This window comes from Acyrthosiphon pisum, chromosome A1 (genome assembly GCF_005508785.2).
Source record: "Acyrthosiphon pisum isolate AL4f chromosome A1, pea_aphid_22Mar2018_4r6ur, whole genome shotgun sequence".
NCBI classification, from domain to species: Eukaryota; Metazoa; Arthropoda; class Insecta; order Hemiptera; family Aphididae; genus Acyrthosiphon; species Acyrthosiphon pisum.
The window spans coordinates 154446594-154467095 of NC_042494.1; the positions used below are offsets into that span (position 1 = coordinate 154446594).

Below are 20502 nucleotides of genomic sequence, written 5' to 3' on the forward strand. Positions count from 1 at the left end.
TAACTATAAAAATATGTTTTTATTATATCTTTATATCTTTCTTTATTAAAGGGCTTGTCCCGTAAAAAATTTTAATACCTGTATGATATTATCATCTGAGTAGAACGAAAATGCTATTGCTCAGTTTTTCATATATTATCATTAACTCCATTCCCTTATTAAATTCAAAATTGTATTTAAAAATAAACAATCCCCTCTCTTAAAAATAATTACTTACTAATAGCTATACTCTATAGTGAGCTGGTTACTGGTTAGTGAGTACCTATAGCTGTACCTACAGGCTGTGTCTCATGAACCATGAAAGTTAGATAGTTAAAATTTTCACAGATTATGTACTTCTGTTGCCGCTATAACAACAAATACTAAAAATCCTAGAATATATAATATAAGCAGTGTTGCCAACATGTTTATAGCTGATGATGGTACGGAACCCTTTGTGCGCGAGTCCGACTCGCACTTGGCCAGTTTTTAATAACAATATTAATTGAACTGACATTATTTACTCAGTATCCAAATTATAATTTAGTGAATGTGTTCTAGGAAAAATATGTAGCTCGGGCCAATTTACATCTGCTGGACCAATGTATCAAACTTTAATTTTTAATTTTTAATTAAAGTTTATTTGAACTTGAAAATCTACATTTAGATTTCTTTATTGAATAAGTAGAGGTCAGAGAACTGAGGAATTATCTTTAATATTGTTTCCATGCAAACTATTATCAGTAACTACATGAATTATTGTATTAGAATGTGGATTTGCATTTGAGGAAGTAGGTACCTACTCAGTATGAAAACCATTGAGCCAATTTTATATTTATATTTTATTTTATTTTAAGCAATTTATCAACATACATGTCATACATACTATTATAGTCTAATTTTTCCACCATTATCTTAACAGATTTTAATGTTTTTCAATCCACATTACTGATCGCAGCTTGACTTGTTTGCTTCATAGCATCTAAATATACATTATTAAACCAAATCAGTAGGTAACCAATTCAAAAAGGTTTTACATTGATAAAAGATGAGACATAAGGATTAGTATTTATTATATTATACTTATAGTATAAAATATGAAATAAAAAATTATCTTTTCACCCAAAATAAAATAAAATTAGATAACATAAATACATATGTATATCTGAAAAATTAAGACATTTAAATGTTTATTTCATGTACTTGATTACAGACATACCATTTAAATATATTATCAAAACTTAATTTTTTTAATATAATAACAGAAATAATAGTATAGATTAAAAAAATAAAAATAAGAATACAACTGGACAATCCCTCTTTTATTTGTAGTAGAATAATCAAAACTCCACAACGCATAGGGAAGAACTTTATCTGTGACTTAGTGATTTTATTATTTGCATAACATAAATACACTTAAAGTTATTAGTTTTATTCTGTTGTTTAATTACTAAAATTTATTAGTAAGTGCTATCAAAAAAAAAAAACAAAAGAGCTACGAGACAGATAAAGTTCTTCCTCATGGGTTGTGGAATTTTGATAATTCTGCTATAAGTACAGAGCGAGCATAGTTGTCCCGGGCTAAACAGTTTTTGCAATGTTGTGAATTTGTAAGACGGTGACAATGCATGTGGGTGTACCTTCCTCTTAAATTATGATTATACTTTATTCCACAAAAGAAAATGCTGGTTCTGTGCTTGTAGAATGAGCACTGTTGACTGACTACGCCATCGAATCCACCTTCCATGCGACCAAATATCACTTTTCATCCCAGATCGCAGTGCAAAAGACAATTGTAATCGGCTGCCATCAACGCTGAGCGGACACAATATTATCAAGCGCCACCTATTGAGAATTTAGCAAGGGTTGTGCAACAAAGCTGATCAATTCTTGTTATAGCAAGCATTTTTTCTCGTGGAACAGAGTTTAAAAACTATTTTTATTTAAGTATATAATTATTATCAAAAAATTTAAGAATTTGTATGTCATTATATGTTTATATTACACTATTAAGGTGCAACTCTTAAACAAATGACCGTAGGTCCATGAAATTTTGACTGAATGTTTATATTAGCATTTTCTATACTCCATAACATTTTCCAAATATTTAGAGCTGTTAACGGACATTTTCAGTTTCCATTATTTTTAGTTTTTTTTCTATAAATATCAATAAAATGTTATTTGTTGGTTAAAAAAGCTTGAAAATTTAATAGAAGGCTCCTAGTATATTGTTTTAAAGGCAGATGAAAAAAATCAAAAATCAAGTCACAATTTTTTTTATAAGCATTTAAAGTTCAATTATTTTGAGTTAGAAATTCATAAAAAATTTTCTTTTTAAATCTAAGGTTTAAAATGTAATACAAGATTCTTCATACATTTATCTACCATTGTAAAAAAAAAAATGTCTACAAGAAAGTCAAATTAAATTTTTATGAGCGTTTGAAATTCAAATTTTTACAACATTTGATATTCACTCGATTTTTCATGTAACGATTTTCTTATTTTACTGTAATTAAAAACTGAATGACTGTAGATACTTGAAAATTTCACTGAATGTTTATATTAGCATTTTCTATACACCATACAATTTTGAAAATAATTTGACTCTTTTTGAGCTTTTTATGGACCATTTCAAATTTTAATGTTTTTAGTTATTTTTTCTATAAATATCAATACAATTTTATTTGTTGGGTAAAAAAGCCTGAAAATTTAATGCAAGGCTGATATATTGTTACAATAGCAGTTGAAAAATACTAAAAATACATACGCACATTTTTTTTTATAAGGATTTAAAGTTTCAATTTCGACAAAATTTATCACATTTAAAATTTTATAATTATTTTGTAGTTAGAAATTTATAAAATGTTCAACTTTTATAGCCAATGATTGAAAATTTAAAACAAGATTCCATGTAAATAGGTTATGTATAAATTACTTTATTCACCTTAATATCATCAAAATATATACTTAGTAATATTTTAAGCTGACTGACTGTTTTCGCTCAGAATCGTTTTTCTTATACAATGATATTATATGATTGAATTTAAATTTAACACCATCCATTACAGTGACCCACTTGTAACCTACTGTACAACAGAGCTACATCCACTTACCCACCTTTTTTTATATTGTACTTTGTTTCAACTCAAAAATTGGGCTCGGGCCAAATATGGCCCATATGACAAGGATTAAGCATAACTAATGTGTAATACAGAATATTATTAACTGGTCTATTATCTAATATAATTAATATAATAATATCTATAAATTGTATAATATAAATGTAAAATGATTAATTGTATTTAAAAGGTATGTCTGCTTTTTAAAATTTGGTATTATGTTTAGTCAATTATTAATCAACATGTATAACCAATGCAATATTAATGTGTAAACGGTTATAAAAAAATGTTTTAATTTTTTTTTTTGAACATTTAAAATAACAATATACCTATTGTTATTCTGATAGTTTAAACCGTAAAGTTGAACACATTTTTTTCTTCAAAATTAAGATATTAAGTTAATTTAAAATACCTGTATTTGTATTATTGAAATTTATTAAGGCTCCTTGTTCTTTAATTAAACGTATCCACTCTTCAGTTTGAGGTAGTTCAAAATCTTTTTTTTTCAATTTTCCCACCTTGGTTTTATTCTATTTCATCCTATAATAATAAAAAAATAGTGAATATAAATTAATATACAATTTCAAATGTTTTAATCTTCAATTTAACTTAAAATTTTAAATGTTTTAATCTTTAATTAAACTTACAATTCCATTCATATTCCAATGAGTATGAAGATAACTCCATATTGCTTTAATGGGTATATCCATCTTAAGACGTTTACTGAGATCAGATTTTATCATTAGCATAGACATATGCTCAGTGTTGGGGAGTAACTTAACTTAAGTTTCAAGTTACTGTAACGAAATTACTTTTTAAGTAATTTTATGGTAATTTAATTACATTTTATTGTAAGTAATTTATATGTAATTTAAGATACTTTTTTGTAGTAATTTTTACTAAATTACTCGTTACTTTTTTTTTGGATTAATACATTTCTAGAACGTAGGTATTGATAATGAGTGTAAATATTAAAATATATCATATACCTAATTATTATAATTTATAAGTAGAATTTTCTGAACTTGTGATACTAAAATACTTTTGTTATTATAGCTATTGACTATTTGACGATAAAATGTTATTTTTAGAATGGAATTGTTATCTTTACTCTGTGTTGTTTCACCGCGGTCGCCTGCAGCCGGGTCATATCATTTCATATTGTCGATTGTCATTATATAGTTTGTGTATAGACAAAATAGTTATTAAGCTCCAGTGATATGAAAAAAAAAAGTAACTTCTATTGTAATTGAGTTACTTTTAAAACTCAAAAGTAATGGAACTTGACAAAATGAAAAAAAGTAACTTAAAAATAATTTAGTTACAATTTCGATTAGTAATTAGTAATGTAATTTAATTACCCAAAATAAGTAACTTCCCCAACACTGCATATGCTTATGTAATCTTGAAATGCAAATAAATTAGGCATACAAATTATTTCATTATAAGTATTGTATTAATCAAAATTAATAATAGTGCTAGAAGCTAATAACAGTTAGCAGTTCTTAAGGAACTTACCAATGAAATTCCCCCTCCCACATTTGTACACAATACAACATGTATATAATAATATGAATACATATTTGTGTATACTGAATATATCTATTAAAATCCTTATATCCCTTCCCGTGAAAAAGTCCTAGTTACGCTGCTGGTAGGTAGTCCTGATTAATACGTGAGGACTATTTTTTTGTATCTATATAAGTATAATGATTAAAGACAAAGATATGTATTCAATATATATATATCGAGTCAAATGTCTTTGAAAAAATTATTTTAGTAGTCACCAGTCTTTTAGCCTTAAAACATGTGCAAATTATTCACTCAAGATCATAAAGTATTTTTTTTTTAAGAATAAATAATTAGAAATTAAAAATCAAGATAAAATTAGAAAATGTAGTACTTCTATAATCAGATGTGTTGCGACAATGACTCAATAAGACAGGCACATAATATAGTTTAAGGTGAGTGCCAAGTGGAATATTAGAGTAGGTACCTGTGTATATTGGACTTACTACATAGTAACCATGCCTTAAATAAACATGTATATATATATATTTAAGCCATAATAGTAACCGATTTCCTACAAATTAATGGAAATTGTACTAGGTAGTAGGTATTTTAAAATGTAAATGTGGTAAATGTATATCATGGTGAATCAAATTGTGTTCTCTCCCCAGTTCTCTCCCAAACAGTTGAATTAGCGCTACCTGTGTAAAGAACCTACAGTAATGAGACATTTTAGAAATGAAAAAATTATGAAAGACTAGATGACTTGACATACGGTTATAATTTTATAAATCAATTTGTAAAAACTGACCAGCCGGTTTCCGTTTAATCATGCAATCATACAATGCAGCTTTACGCTCATTGTTCAATAAGAAATCTTCTCGTTCAGTTGCTAAACTGTCATTTTTTGTATTTTCTTGTGTAGCCGCTTTAGATTACGTGTTCTGCCTGACATTATTTATGTTGTAATTTTGTAAAATGCCCAAAATGATTATACTGTTTTTGCCGGGAAAATGCGCAGTGATAAGAAAAATTGGTTTTTTGAAGAAATTGTTGTCCGGACGCTGATAATGGTATCACATTTGTTTACTTTCCGTTATCGTCATTCGTCGGTAAACGCCAAACGGATGGCAATTAATCGCCTCTGGCATTTAAAGATTTTTCAAACAATTCAAATTTCAAAGTTTCAAACTGCGATTGCGGATTAGTCGTTAGTGCAATAGACGATTACGGTACTCTTTCGGCTTCTTTCAGTAGTTTCGTGAATTACATATTTACATTCGAATAATTGTATGTCGAGATGGTGTACTTACACTTTCCAACGAATCTGACAGAAGAAGAACTCATGCTGCAAAACAAGTATCAAAAATTAAGAAAAAAGGTAATTTTATTCATACCTATACAAAAGTCGTCTTATAACTCTCGACGTATAACGTTTATACTCTCTTTATCCAGAAAAAAGCATTGCAAGTGCAAAAAACACCTCGACCTGAACCTGAGCCTTCACCTGTACTCAATCCCAAAAGGCCCAAAGAAACAGCTCGCGACGCAAGGGAAATAGCGAAAAAACTATTGAAGTCTGGTGCTATAGGACCGATAAAAAAAGTACCCAATCGTACAGATCAGGAATCATTTAAGAGACCTTGTGGAATGGAACGCAAACTGTTGATTACTACTCAGGCTTTAAGTAGCTATCAACCTTTTTCGGCAGCTTCACCAGTCATCAAAACAACTGAAGTCATTCCCGATAGCACTCCAAAAGCAACCTCGACTGCTAAATTCACTGTATGTATAATATTGTTTGTTGGAATAATCTATCGTTTTATTTAACACTTTTTATGTTTGCAGAATTTGTATAGTAGTTTTGTTTCTTCCACTTCTAAAACCACTCCACCAGCTCCGAGTTCACCAGAACCAGTTCCCGAACAACCCACTCGTAAGGACATTACTATATTTGTTGGAGGAAGTAGTTCAATGACTGAAGAATTTTTAAGATCTACATTTAGTAAATTTGGTACAATAATTAATATAACGATGGAAATAGAAAAAAAAGTGAGTTTTTTACCTAATATTTTACTTACTTTAAAATCTAATTTATTAAACAAATTTTATTTTAGTCGAGGGTTCATCACTTTCAACTCCCCAGACACTGCTGACAAAGCAGTAGCTCAAGTAATTAATTCTAAATACCTGAAAACTTATCATTATTATTTATATATATTTTAAATGTTTACATAGATGAACACCACCACAGTCTCTGGTATTAAATTAAAAGTTTCTATTTCACGAAATCAGCCTATTGAATTTGGCGATAAAGGAATTAATTCGTGGAATGCTATTGGTAAGCGCTTTATTAATAGTTTTAAATTGTTTATTCAATTTCTTGAAGTCTTTATATTAGTTATAATATATGTGTATAATACATTTCTATATAGGTACAGTAAGTGATAATTAATTAGAAATGTGTACTTGTAATATCAAAAAATCTTTTCTTGGTTTGTAATATTTATATAATGATTTGAATAATGTAAAAAATGGAGAAATATATGCATTTAAGTTTAAACACAATATATTTTTATAGTAGAGATTGATTTTTTAGTTAAATTGTGTGTTTGAATACTCAATTATGTGTGTAGACTCGTAGATAACAAAGAAATAGATAGTTCACGGCTATGTTTATCTCAAGTGAGGTCATATTTATGAAGGGGCATAAAAGGGGAGGAAAACTGAGGCGAATTTTCACTTATTTGTTATACCTATAGTTATACTGATTACCGAATATATACAAATATAATAAAAATCGCAAACAATTTTTCTTAAATTTACAAAATGTGCAAAATATACATTTAAATTTTAAATCTTTAAACTTATCATCATAATATAGAATTATTTTCTTGTTTGATCTGCTATAAATAAAGAGTATACTTGTAAAAAAATATATATACTTCCGAATGATAATTGCAACCAAGACTTTTAGTGGTGTTACGATTTACCACATGCTTCTGATTTGTATCTATACCTATGTTTAATTGTTTTCTTTCAGCAGACTATCCATAATTCATTGTCTTATTGAAATGATGGTGGCTATGACTGCTATGAGATTATGCTAAGTAGATCTTGAATTGTTATATGAGTGGCCACGAGGTCCATTTTTCCTTACAGTCATTAAGATGGTCATGTAAAAAATATTTATTCATAATATTCCAATGAGTGATAAGCTTCGTTTCATATCTTATATATTTGTTTTTCAAATAGCCAAATTATTGTATACAAGATGTATAACACAATTGCAGTAAAAAAAAATGGGTTCTCATTTGCTTATTTGAAAAATATAACTGTATCGTTATAGGAAATTCCTTAAATTGTATAAAAATCTAAATAATTGAAAATATAGTCCAAATATATACTTACGAACTCCTAAAAGGGAAAATAAAGATGAGCACGGAGCATGCTTGGGGATCACTATGAATAATAATATTAAGTTTTTGATTTAAAAGTATATCACACTTTAGTTTTTTTTTTCACTTTTATTAAATTCATAAAAATATCTGACTTATGAAATATATAATATAATCATGAATTAGTTGTTAACCACTTCTTCTAGCACACTACCTATAACATTATTATATTATAACATTTGAATCATTTGATACATTATATATTAAGATTTTGGACCATTTAACACCAATATATTATGTAGATATCTTTACATACTTCTGTTGTCATGCAACAACTATATGATTTAAAAGTGTTTGAATATCAGATATGATTGAATAACATGAATCAAAATTAAATTATTTAACTAAAAAATGAGTTAAAATTAAACCGATGGTGAAACCATACTTTTATTCAGAAAATATAAACAAATAAATTATATGGTTACAACATAATATAGATGTACAGCTTTTAATTTTCAAAACTTATGTGTATAATTTTTGGATTCTAGCTACTAATAAATCACAAAAAGGAAATCAACGAGATGATCGTTCACTGGTGACATACGATGATTTATTTTAAAAAGTTGTTTTTATTTATTTAAATTTTTATTATATAATTCATTTTTTTTTTATCATAGACAGTGTTAAAAAAAATTGTTCATTTAATTTATTATATTGATGTAATTTTTATAAACTATTTTATTAAAAAAAAAATATTGCTGTTTATTTTATGAATTCATTAAAATATGTTGTAAACTTAAAAAATTAATTCAATAATGATGACATCAAAGATTAAGTTTTTTAATTGTAACTTTACTATTGTAGCTACAAAAATGGCTTATAATAAATAATATTACTTGAGATTTCAGTTATTGATGTAGCAATGGAGATTTATAATCTAACCAATATCTGTAGGTAATCATACAAATTAAAAATAATAATGATAGTTTTGCATTTATCTACTTATAAAGACTTAATGAAACAATACCTTTAACAAATAAAATAACATCTATGTCAGAAATGCCTAATTACTTATATAAATTAAATATTTGATGATTTCACCTTTATGAGTTTGTACACAACCTGTATAGGTATGTGACTACTGACTTATTAGAAGTTATACTGTTTTAGAACTGTTATCCTCTGATCAAACTTATTGTATTTAGTTCTAATTTTGTAGTTTTATACGTTATATGCTAGTGTAGAGACTAGAGACATAAGTGCAAATTGCATTTAATAATACGTGCTACTAATAAATCTTAATAGCTTATTTCAGCATTTCTACTCGAATCAGTTGAACCTAACATTATATACTAGGTTTATTCTATTCTAAACATTAAGGGTGATCGAAAGTGTGTTGAATTCACTTTGCGTTACCCCGTTAAACATAAAATAGCGGAATATCATTTTAATTTTTAATTAATTGATAAAATGTTTTTAATATTCTTACGAAGCTTGATGTACCGCCTACCTACCTACATAATATTTGTGTTCTAAATTCTAATCACCATTGTGGACTTAACGTTATCTATTTTCTGTTAATGGTTTTTATGAACGATTATAAACAGAAAATAAAACGTAGTTTTTAAATGAAACAACAATGAGTTGCAAAAATATTTTAGAAAAAAAATTGAGTAAAACGAAACCGTTTGGAAAAAGTTAGGTAGGTACATAAACGAAACCCGTAAGTGTTAAGTGTTTTGAATTAAAGCTCTAAAATGTATCATTTACCAGCCGGCCAATGAGAAAAACGACTGTTGTTTTTATATAGGGTAAAGATATTTTTTAACAATCGTGCTATAATACAACAATTGAATTATTAAAATATCGAAATGCAAAACTTAAAGAAACAACGATCGGTTAGCAACAATAACAACATTAATAACAACAGCAGCGCAACAACGCCCGACTGGCGTGTGACTACTGATTGGGAGGAAATTGAAAGTCCCAGTGATGGTGGTGGATGGTCTTCTCGTTGCCGAAGCCCAGGATCAGTAGACCGGCGAGTATGATGCTCAGGAAGCACAGGGCGGCTTGCAGGTCGCGCCGCTTCTCCGTGTCTTCGGGGACCACTTGCTGGACGACTTTGGTGAACAGGCTGCACACGTTCGAGTGGCACAAACGGAACAGCTGACAGCTGAGTTCAGTGATGGACGGGTCGGCGGCGGACAGGTCGACGGCGCCCACGGTTCCCGGTGGCCCGCAGCCGTTTTTGCCCTGGTCGTGGTGGCCGGCGGTGGCTGGTGAACGCGGCGAGGACGAAGGTTTGCTGCGTCGACGCGGTGGCGTGGGCGCGGCCAACACGCTGGCTCGGTCCTCGTCCGAATCCACTTCCGGGTACATGGACGACACTCGCGAAGACTGAACCGACGCGGCGTCGTCCTGCATATGGTGCGGAACGTGCGTGGTCATCGGGTCGTCTGCACACGCGGGCGCGGCTTGAACGGCGGCCATGGCGTCCTGCTGCAGAGACGGATGTTGAGCCGCAGCGGCGAATTGAGCGATCTTCAGACTAGATCCGGACATGTCGTCGACGGCCATTCGCTGTCCGAGTATGTCGGCTACGATCATCCTGCCGACTTGCAACTCTTCGACGGTTATGCGTTGCGCGCGCACTGCAGTGACACCGCCTGCAGCGGCCGCGTCGGACACCATCGCGTAACCGTTGCAGCTGCAGTCGTCTGCTGCGGTTACCGACATGCCGGACGTCGGCCGGTCAACGTACTCGGTGACCTGGGATGACGACCGGGTTCTGGGTCGGTCAGTGGTGGAGGCGGCGGTGGTCAGCGTTTTCGGAGCGAGGTGTCGAGGCGTTGCTGCCGCTGCCGTAGACTTCGACGGCCGGTCATATGAATCGGCCGAACAGCAGGACCCGTCATCGCGATGGTCGTCCGAGAGGTAGTCATCAGCTGCTGGCGACGGATCGGTCTGGACGGCCACGGACACGTCGTCGGCACAGGTAGCAACGGCGTTTTGGGCGGCAGACGCGAGCAGCGCACGAGAAACGTCGGCAAAAAAATCGTTAGACGATGTTGCAGACGTTTCTCGTCGATCTAAAAAAGGGACCAGGGCGGAATCGGTGTTTCTGCGCCGTTGGGGTTCGGGCGTGGCCATGTCGTCGGCCGCTCTCGACTTGCGCGGCGGCGGTGGCGGTGACGGCAACGGCCGAAGTTTCATCTTTTCGATCACGTCGCCCGAGCACAACGCAGCAGCGGCTTTGGCCGTCCCGTCGTTCCTGTCGTCGCCGTGGTCGTCGTCATTACGGTGGCGGCCACTGCCGTCGTCGGCCACGTCGCCATACTCGGGTTCGCTGACCGGTAACCGGCGCCGGAGCGGTCGAGACGGTCCCAGTGTGTTGTAGGCGCGCGCGGGTCTCGATGGCGGTGGCAGTTTGGCCGCGCTGTTGGTGTCTGCTGCAGTCGTGGGCGGCCGTGCATTCCTGTCGCTGTAGCTGTACGACCTCGGTATGGTGAAGAACGCCCCAAACTCTTGGCTTTTGATCACGTCGTATGATTTTTTCCGTCTGTGCCGCATCGGTGACTGTGGCGGTAACAGTAGTGTCGCGGTGGATTGCGACGACTTGTCCACCGTCGCGTAACCCGCGACTGAGGAAGACGTCGTTGTGGTCGTCCGTGGCGGCGGTGGTCGTGGAGGCGTGGAGCCCGCGGACTTCGCGGACGCACTACCGTTTACAGCGTAGGCGGCCGTCGCTGACCGCTCTTCGACGTCCGCGTCCACAGACAGTGACATCCGCGAACGGCGCAACGGCGGCGTCGGCACTCCTGCGCCGTGACCGTTGACCGCCCACGAAGGCCGGCCGCCATAATCGGCCACCGCCGACGAAATATCGTGGTCGGAACCGGCCAACGAAGTCCTAGACCGACGCATCGGCGCTTTTGGCGCGGTCTCCGAAAAGTTCATTGACGCCTGGAATCCCTGTGATGAAAACAAAAAAATTGTTAAATTTAAATACAATTTTGAACTGTGCAGTATAAAGATCAAAGGGTGTCCCGCTGTACTAAATGTTTTTGCAGGCCCTGTACAAGTCTTCCAATTAAATACAATCCTCTACAAGCGGTATATGGGCGTCCTATATATACGATTTATAGGTAATCAGTGGTTAACCCACACCTTGATATAACAAAATTACTTAATATATTATAACATACATTTATATCATAAAATAAGCACCTATTCTTATCAAAATTTTAAAAATTTATTTCAACGGCCCCCTGTTTTCCAGTTTCAACGCCCCCCCCCCCTTGCGGAGGTCCTGAGAATAACATCTGATCACACAACAATATAATAATAATCATTGTGAATTATTTTTTTTAGCTACAGTACATTTTTAACTTTTTTTGAGTAGAGAGTCAATTGACTGGGTTTAGAAGCCGGCTAAAAATGTTTTTTTTATTAAAAATGAAAAACACAAAATGGGATGAAATAATATAACTATATTTACGCGAGTTATACAATCAGTGAAAGCTTACAAAGATAGAAAAACTAAATCATACGACCGACGTTGGTATGAATAAAATAAAATGCTAAAGCCTAGAGAAATCACTTCAGCTGCATAGTACCTATCTATATGTTTCGAGTGATTTCGTTATTGTGTAGCCGCGAAGATCATGATATATCTATGGTGTTAATTTTGGATTTAATGATTTACTGTTGTATACGAAAAACGATGCGAAATGAGCGAAGGAGAGGGATTAGCCTCTATTTCTTAGGGCTATATTTATTATTTATTCTATCATTATTTGTAATTACTTAATTCGGTATACTGCAGGATAATTACTATGATTAGCATTTTGACTGAAGTTCATAAACGTAATCAAAATAAATCGAAAATGTATTGTGTCTAATACTTTCATATAGTAATATCTTAAAATAAGTCAAATATTTTGAAAATAATATCATGCACAAACATATGACATATGTAAACAGGTATTTTTAAAAAAAAACGAAATCGAATTGTCGAAGAGGTGTTGCGTAATATTGCGTTCACCAGTTGTCATTTGTTAGTTTTCGTCAATTTTATCAATTTACAATAATTATTAAGAAAAGTCCTGAGAATTTCCTATGCGGCTATATGTAACCCGAAGTCCAAAGTTCAACTAAACAATAAATATATGATACCAGTAACCACCTTCTATGGTTCTATGTAGATGATTGGTATAAATCTCCTGATAAAAAACGGTAAAATAATAGATATTGAAAAACCAATGTATTCTTTGCTCCGTTTGCAATCTAAAATTATAAATATGTCAGCAAGAAAATAAAATAAGAATTTACTTTTGACTTGTCTGTATTGCACAAAATATGCTTAGATTTGTGTTATATTTTTGTAATTTTCTTAAAATTGTACAAATTGTGCGTCCTAAAATTACATAAAAATATAGAACATAGGCAAATGTATATTTTATTAGAGTATTTGTTTATAATAAACATTTATTCATATTTCATGTGGTAGACGGCGGTGAAGGTTAAAAAATCAAATTATATCTAATCAATATAACATCAGATATTTGGCTTAAAAGTTAAAAGTAATACACGTCGAGTGTCGTGTCGTGTAGATCAAATCGTATTGTGATTGGACATAACTTTTCTGGCAGACATCATGAAATAACCAAGTTGCAACCGAGTACCTATACCAAAAATTGACAAAAGCTCCACTTAAAACCAATATGGTTACCAATTGTAACCGTAGTTATTGCGACATCGACGTAGCCGTGAATGGGACCTTATTGCCTTAATAGTTAATAGTAAACACTAAACAAGTATAAATATAATATACATATGGTTTATAGTAATAAATAATAATTTATTGCAGCTTTTTGGTGATTTACGAGGTATTTGTTTGATATTTATTTATTTGTTTAATTTTGTTTTCGGTAATTAATTAGGTGTTGGTATTTTAGTTTTCTATTTTACCACAATAAACGTTCAACGTAAACAGTGTGTATGCCGTTAAACATATTAGTCAAGCTACTTTGTTTAAGATAACCACTCTTAGAATAAAATATAAATAAAAACAGTGTAGTCTGTGTTATATCGAGATAACGTGGGCGTGCAGTCTAGTGTACAAATTTAAAAGTTATCTATTTTAATTAGTGTGTTACTATATGTACAATGAATACTTACGATTTGTGACTGGCTTCTCTTTCTGGACAAATCAATCATTGACCGCGTGTCAAACGTGGAAAACTTGGACATGCGTTGTCTGGTCGGTGGTTTTGGCGGCATGTGTGTAACGGTGGCGGCGGAAGTCTGCCTGCCGGAAGTCCTCCAGGGCACTCCCGACGGGAGCACTGGATTTTGTGACGGTTCAAACGTCTGACTGGTGATGATGTTCTCGGGCGTGTCGTCTTCCGGTTTCTTCAACGACCTGGTGCCGCCGAACGATTTCGGCATCGTGCTGAATCGATCAGCGACGTAAGATCGCTCGGTGTTCGCGTCGGTTACAGTGTGCCGGTTAGGTCTCCTCAGCGAATTGGTCCGCGACGGTCTAACCGGTGTGGCGATACCGCTACTGGTCTCGCGGTTGTTTCTGGCGACCTCGCCGTTGACGTTGTCGTTAACGCCTTCCACGGACCGTGTCCGGTTCGACCGGAACACGTCTCTGATCTCCGACGACAGGTAATTGCTGATGTGCACGTCACCGCGACTCAGACCTTTCTCACGCAGGAAAAACTCATCGGAATCAATCTCCTCGATCACGCCTGCTCGGTGCTCGGACAAGCTCTTCGCGTCCTTCGATCGGCTGCAGTCGTCGCTCAACGATATCACCTCCTGTAGATCGCTGTCGCCAAATTCAGCCAACGATTCCTTGGATACCTGCAGCGCTGGCTCGTCCAGCTCTTCTTCTACAGCCAGCGTGGCAGTCTGTTCTTCCGTCGGAGCCGGCGTTGACTCTTTGTGTGACCGAAAGAAGCGCCGATGGAAAGAGTCCTTCCGCTTGTAGTTATTCGATTCTGGCTCTCCTCCGTCGGACGACGGCGGTGGTGTTTTTGCTTTATTCGCCGCGTTGGTTTTCCTGCGTTTCGAAAATATTCTCGGGTACGTGCCGAAATCCATTATCCGGGGTTTTGGACTGTCCGGCTTCGACACTTTTGACGCGTCCGACCAAGTGCGCGGCCGGAAACCCGGTATAGACAGCCGGGAGCCACCGATTTTTACAGATTTTGACGGTTTCGGAGATTCCGACGACGTCCTAGACAATCCAAAACGTGGTAGCGAGAACCGACCACTCTTCGTCTCTTCTCGAACGCTCTTCGTCTCGTCCGTGCTAGATTCGTTCGGGTCCACAGATCTCCGGGAGAAATGTCCTAAGGCCGTGGAGAAGTTCACTTTGGGTGCATTGAATGTGAACTTTTTCGGTAGAGTGGCGAACTGACCGAACTTGCGGCGGGGCTTTTCGCTGTTCGGCGTGTCCATGACTATTTTTTGCTTGGGCTTCCGTTTAGTCACCCCTTGCAACTTGGAGCGCAGTATGTCTGCTTTGACTTTGACTTTTTGCTGGAACACCTTCATGCGCGTGTTACCGGACTCTACATCGCCCATGGACGAGTTTTCGTTTTCACCCTCATAAATCGATTCGTCGGATCTTACATTTTTTTTATCGACATTTCCATCGTCGTCGTCATTGTCCTCTTCGCCGTCGTCGTCTTCTTCGTCGTCATCGTTGTCGTCGTCTTCATCGTCATCGTCGTCTTCTTTCTCTTTGTTTTGTCGTCGTTGTCGATGTTGTTGTTGTTCGCTTTCGGGTTCCGAACCCGTGTCGTCGGCCATTACGAGTTCTTCCGTCAATGGTATGCGTAGAAAATGACGGTTATCGTCTTTTAACGGATTCACGACGGCCGGTGATATCCGGTCAGTGCTGACTGCTGGCGTCACAGGTTCGTATACGTGATCCCTGAAAAAAAATAATGTAATGTTATCAAATACGGATCGGGCCAAACATATTTTGAATATTTGCCTCAGAAATAATGGCTGATTCACGTGCGAACGGGCGCCGGAAAAAAACCGGCGTAACGACAGAAGGGTTAAATTTATTTATTATTTGGCGACAATAACAGAGACAGAGGATTCGACATGCCAAGAATCCTCTCGTGAGAGAGCGAAAACTTATTTATAGGTGTCTGTTGGTCCGGAGCTAAAAGTAGATGTAGAGACGTAGAGTGGTTAGGATCCGCCGTGTACCTATATAGTGTATACTATACAGTATACAGTATAATATTTTTATTTTTTTTTGTTAATTTATTCATTTAACGGACGATAAAATATTTAAAATTGACGTACCAAGGCGAGATAACATTACGTTCAACGTAAAAAACGTAAAAAAAAAACTGTAAATTAAATACCTACATATTATAATTTAAATTCATTGTTTTATTGATATCGTAGTACGCAAAGTATATTATATAATGTGTTCGTAATGAATGTCATACCAATATATAGAATAGCTATAAAAAAAAAATGTGCACTAAAACCGCTAGATTTAGAGCTGTGCAATAATTATGCTCATTAATTAATAATTATACTATTACACATAATATTATATTATATGATAATATATATACCTACACACCTAAATATTATAGCAACACAATTTTTAACCAAGTATTAATTTATTTAGTAATTTCATTATTATATATTATTATTGTATTGTATTATAATACAAAGAATTTAAATATTTCTCTTATTTTTGGTTCGTTAGATGTGTCAGATAAATTTAATGATGTTTTCGTATATCATACTCACCCCATGCCTGGACGTGTCCTATGTTAAATCATGCAGTACAAAATATGTTCAAGTTAATTACGAATTCGACGACAGTGTGGCTGGCATCTTTGGAGGAAATATTATCCGTTGTTCAATGGTGTCCGCGGAAGACCAGCGGCCGCAAATGACTTCCGGACTACACTGAATCGTCGTAAGACTATACTACATTCCCCGGTTTCGACATCGCCACCACGCGCTACACAATCGCTCTCGATTATACGCGGAGAGAAAAATCGAAATTGCCGCAACGGTTGCCAAATGTGTTTTGGCCGTCCGGCATAACCCGAATATTCAGACGAGAAGAGTGTTCGTTATTTTTTTTTTTTCACTACCAAGTCCCAACTAATATCATCTCTGGGCCAATATATATAGTTGAGATTTTTGTCATTTTACATAGCCAAATGGTACACATGTACCGCGCAGTCTGCTGCAGGTATTTAAATAATACATATATATATATATATATAACGGCCGCGCGAGTGTCAATGCACTCGGTCTTACATATTATGCGTAATTGATTGAAATATCGAGATCGAAATAATTTACCCACGTTATACTTACCTACATGGTATTATAATGTTGTACACGAAATCGATAAGTTTATTCGATACAGGCGAATAGGTACGTTTGAAAAAATAAAATTATCATTAGTACATGATATATTATTATAATATCGTTATTAGATCATGCATTATTGTCATAAACATCCGGCGAAGACGTCAGCTTTATACAGCTATATTATAATATAATAGGACATACGAGTAGGTATTCTATAGTAAGACAGGAAACGCGAATAATAGCCTAAAAACTATTGTTTCTTGAATATAAAATAGTGTTCAAAAATATATTTTTAAGTAGGTATAAAAAATATAATATAAATTCGCTTCAGTAAACAATATAAAATTTGTAAACAAAAAAAATATATATACGCGTGCCACATGCGACGTACGTTAAGATTGGTGATCGTATGAAATGTTTATGGAAATTATAATATTGTATAATAATTATTATTAGGTATGGGTAGGTAGGCGATAGTATTATGTTTATCTATGAATTTTCGTCATTGACACTTTAAAGCGAATCATGATATCGATGTGTCGTCATTATTATTATTATTATCCATCAATTGTTTAGACTTTTGGTTTTATACACGCAATATTATTGTTATATACTCGATCGGTGCCGAATAGGTACTTGGCTAGCTGTCGGCCGTCACCGCAGACCGCACGTAGGTAGGGACATACAACAAACGCGTAATTTAAAGTATATAGTTTCTGTCAATTTCATCGGGAAATCGAATTTTATTTTCGATTTGGCATTGTTTTTTTTTTTTTTTTTTTAACGAAACGCCTACGACAACAGCTAGGTGATGGCGACGAACGCGCTGGCACACATATTTTGACATCGCGACTATGGCGTGCATACATTAAATTATTACACAGCTGCAGTTGCGGTATAGCCGGTATATACCTATAGCTGGTATATACATTGTATGCTATATTTTGTTTTCCATTAAAACCATAAGCTGCAAACGTACTTTGTTAATGGGTCGTCGACGGCGTGACTGACGCCTGCACACGGTGCATACTTGCCTTTCATACTTCACCCAGGTGTTTTCGTCGAACGGCGGTTTGTTGAGATGCGTCCACGGGTACCCGCCCACCGACCGTTTTCTCCTCACCTCCTCCCAGTGATAGGTGGCCGGCGGGACTGGCGGTGCTTCGGGAGTCGTCGACCGGTCCGCCGTAGATCTGCTGCACACCGAAGTAGATCTGCCCGATGTGGACCGGCCCGGGGTAGACGTGCGCGAAGTAGACCTGCACGGTGTGGACCTGGTCGACGGAGATCTGCCGGGCCGGTTCAGCGTCGAATAGTACGGCCCGTCCCTGTCGCAGGACACTGATTTACGCGAACCTAATATAAAAATATTACTCAAATATAATATAATGTATAATGAAACGCCCTGTGTTCGACGAGTGGATTGTTGAGTCCGATAACGAACAAAATAATTTAATGCGATTGAAAATTTAAAGCGGCTGCAGCGTATATAATATCAAAAAATTTGACGGCCGATGGTAGGTATATGAGTACCATCTCGTATGGTGCCAACCTATATTACCCCTATAATTAACGTATTCACGTAATATTATATGTTTTACTCCATTCATTAAGTAATAATAAGCACACTGTCAAAAGTGTATTTATTTATGGATTTAAATCTGGATAGTATATTTCCTATAGGCATAATACAACGGAAAAATTAAATTTTTATTTTCATGAATCTTGGTTTTTTTTTAATTTTGTAAAGTATTTAAATTAAGTATATTAATTATTAAAAAACACACGTTAAAAGTATTGACACCCCTAAATATTATGCCCCGACTAAACTAGACCATTTTCCATCCCTTATTCGGGGCACTGGATTAAAGCATTTATCGTGATATTTTTTCAGTACCAAAAAATAATGAATACATTAAAAACTAAAACAGTTTCATTTGTATTTAAGTCTATATCAATAGATTAGTATATAAAAGACAATGTATCTAAAAATAACCGCTATATATATATAAACCATAATTTATTACAACCAATATCACATAGAATTAACACATTCGATAATAGGTAGGTACTCAAATTCAATTTTCTCCTAAAAAATCGAAAAAAACCACTACTGGTATCTAGGAATTTTGAAATAATCGGCACCAATCCCTCTTATGTAATGAAATTCTATCTAATATATCTAATATAAATCTTCCAATTAATTAATTGAAGAAATAAATTTTGCAACGGTTATAAGAGTTTCCTGATGAATTAATAATATACCAAGTAATAAACGTTAATTTAAGATAATTTAATATTTAATCATCTTCTGAACCTATATTATGTATATAGTTTGATTTAGACACACGAGTCTTCTCAGTGGGGCCCTGCAGTGTTCATATGTATTTGAAATTAAATTAAATTAATTACAGATATATGTACACTTGTATACAATATGTCCCAAAAGTTCGGTATCACCCTGAGTATCTCTGCGAGACGGCATCACGTCAATATGTTGTTATTTAGATATTATACTGCACTATTCAATTGCTGTTTTTTCAACAGAAATCTATAGGAAAATCACAATTATTGGTTTGTATACATTTCTTATAGGTCATACCTACAACTGTTGAATAACGGCTCTTAGATAAGGCCTAACCTATTGATTTGCCAGGGTTTCACGGAGACGCTTTTGGGACACACTGCGTATAGTGATTATACATATCATATATTATTATATTATATATACGTATAGTATTATGGGTACCGACCTGGTTCTTCCATCAGTTCCATCGTCACACGTCACGCGATGAGACTTACGCGTCGACGGGTCCAGAAACGAGTATCATTCGCACAGCTTTTTTCGCTCTATCCGTTTCAACAAGCACTCGGTTTTTTTTTATTTTTATTGTATTTTTTACAGACCTTGTCGTTTGGCTTTGACGACTAAGTTGACGCGCACACGAGTCGGATCTCGCGCACCGGAGGCGGAAAACCGTTTGCGTGCGTGCACGCAGCTCGTTTACGACGTGGTCCCGGCGCTCAGACATGTTTGGGCCGCGTCCAATTTCGTCAATTAAAAATAAACTCGACCCTTTGGATTTGTCATATCGCGGAGTGGCCCATATCTTTCA

The 20502-nt window shown here is 35.1% G+C and overlaps 2 protein-coding genes and 1 long non-coding RNA gene across 5 annotated transcripts; 1 reads left to right on the plus strand and 2 right to left on the minus strand.

Moving 5' to 3' along the window:
- Nucleotides 1-435: 435 nt before the first annotated feature.
- Nucleotides 436-5635, minus strand: LOC100571495. 2 transcript variants are annotated; one of them, XR_003839227.1, is made up of 5 exons: nucleotides 5419-5562; nucleotides 4460-4794; nucleotides 3746-3895; nucleotides 3511-3638; nucleotides 436-961 (listed from the first exon to the last, which is right to left on the minus strand). It is a non-coding gene; the product is annotated as an uncharacterized LOC100571495 (long non-coding RNA). The 2 variants fall into 2 exon arrangements; XR_001680040.2 differs by lacking the exon at nucleotides 4460-4794 and having other exon boundaries at nucleotides 439-961; nucleotides 5419-5635.
- Nucleotides 5636-5725: 90 nt separating this feature from the next.
- Nucleotides 5726-8682, plus strand: LOC100165434 (negative elongation factor E). The gene is made up of 6 exons (XM_008188070.3): nucleotides 5726-5988; nucleotides 6063-6392; nucleotides 6456-6658; nucleotides 6725-6779; nucleotides 6846-6948; nucleotides 8554-8682. The coding sequence occupies exons 1-6, from the start codon at nucleotides 5908-5910 to the stop codon at nucleotides 8622-8624; spliced, it is 843 nt and encodes a 280-aa protein (XP_008186292.1). The 5' UTR covers nucleotides 5726-5907; the 3' UTR covers nucleotides 8625-8682.
- On the minus strand, nucleotides 8418-20383 carry LOC100167472. Of its 2 annotated transcripts, XM_008188069.3 has the most exons (4): nucleotides 20140-20383; nucleotides 18421-18742; nucleotides 14189-15959; nucleotides 8418-11980 (listed from the first exon to the last, which is right to left on the minus strand). In XM_008188069.3, the coding sequence occupies exons 1-4, from the start codon at nucleotides 20159-20161 to the stop codon at nucleotides 9965-9967; spliced, it is 4131 nt and encodes a 1376-aa protein (XP_008186291.1). In that variant the 5' UTR covers nucleotides 20162-20383; the 3' UTR covers nucleotides 8418-9964. The 2 variants fall into 2 exon arrangements, with proteins under 2 accessions (XP_008186291.1, XP_001947729.2); XM_001947694.5 differs by lacking the exons at nucleotides 18421-18742; nucleotides 20140-20383 and adding an exon at nucleotides 16808-17172.
- Between the last annotated feature and the right edge of the window lie 119 nt (nucleotides 20384-20502).

Bases quoted from the DNA above. Each gene is read 5' to 3' on its own strand.
- LOC100165434 (XM_008188070.3), top strand. From the start codon at position 5,908: ATGGTGTACTTACACTTTCCAACGAATCTGACAGAAGAAGAACTCATG. The intron at 6,393-6,455 runs GTATGTATAATA...TTATGTTTGCAG, and splicing joins CCTCGACTGCTAAATTCACT to AATTTGTATAGTAGTTTTGT. The intron at 6,659-6,724 runs AGTGAGTTTTTT...ATTTTATTTTAG, and splicing joins ACGATGGAAATAGAAAAAAA to TCGAGGGTTCATCACTTTCA.
- LOC100167472 (XM_008188069.3), bottom strand. From the start codon at position 20,161: ATGGAACTGATGGAAGAACCAG. The intron at 18,743-20,139 runs GTCGGTACCCAT...TTTTTATATTAG, and splicing joins GGAACTGATGGAAGAACCAG to GTTCGCGTAAATCAGTGTCC. The intron at 15,960-18,420 runs GCAAGTATGCAC...ATTTTTTTTCAG, and splicing joins ACCTGGGTGAAGTATGAAAG to GGATCACGTATACGAACCTG.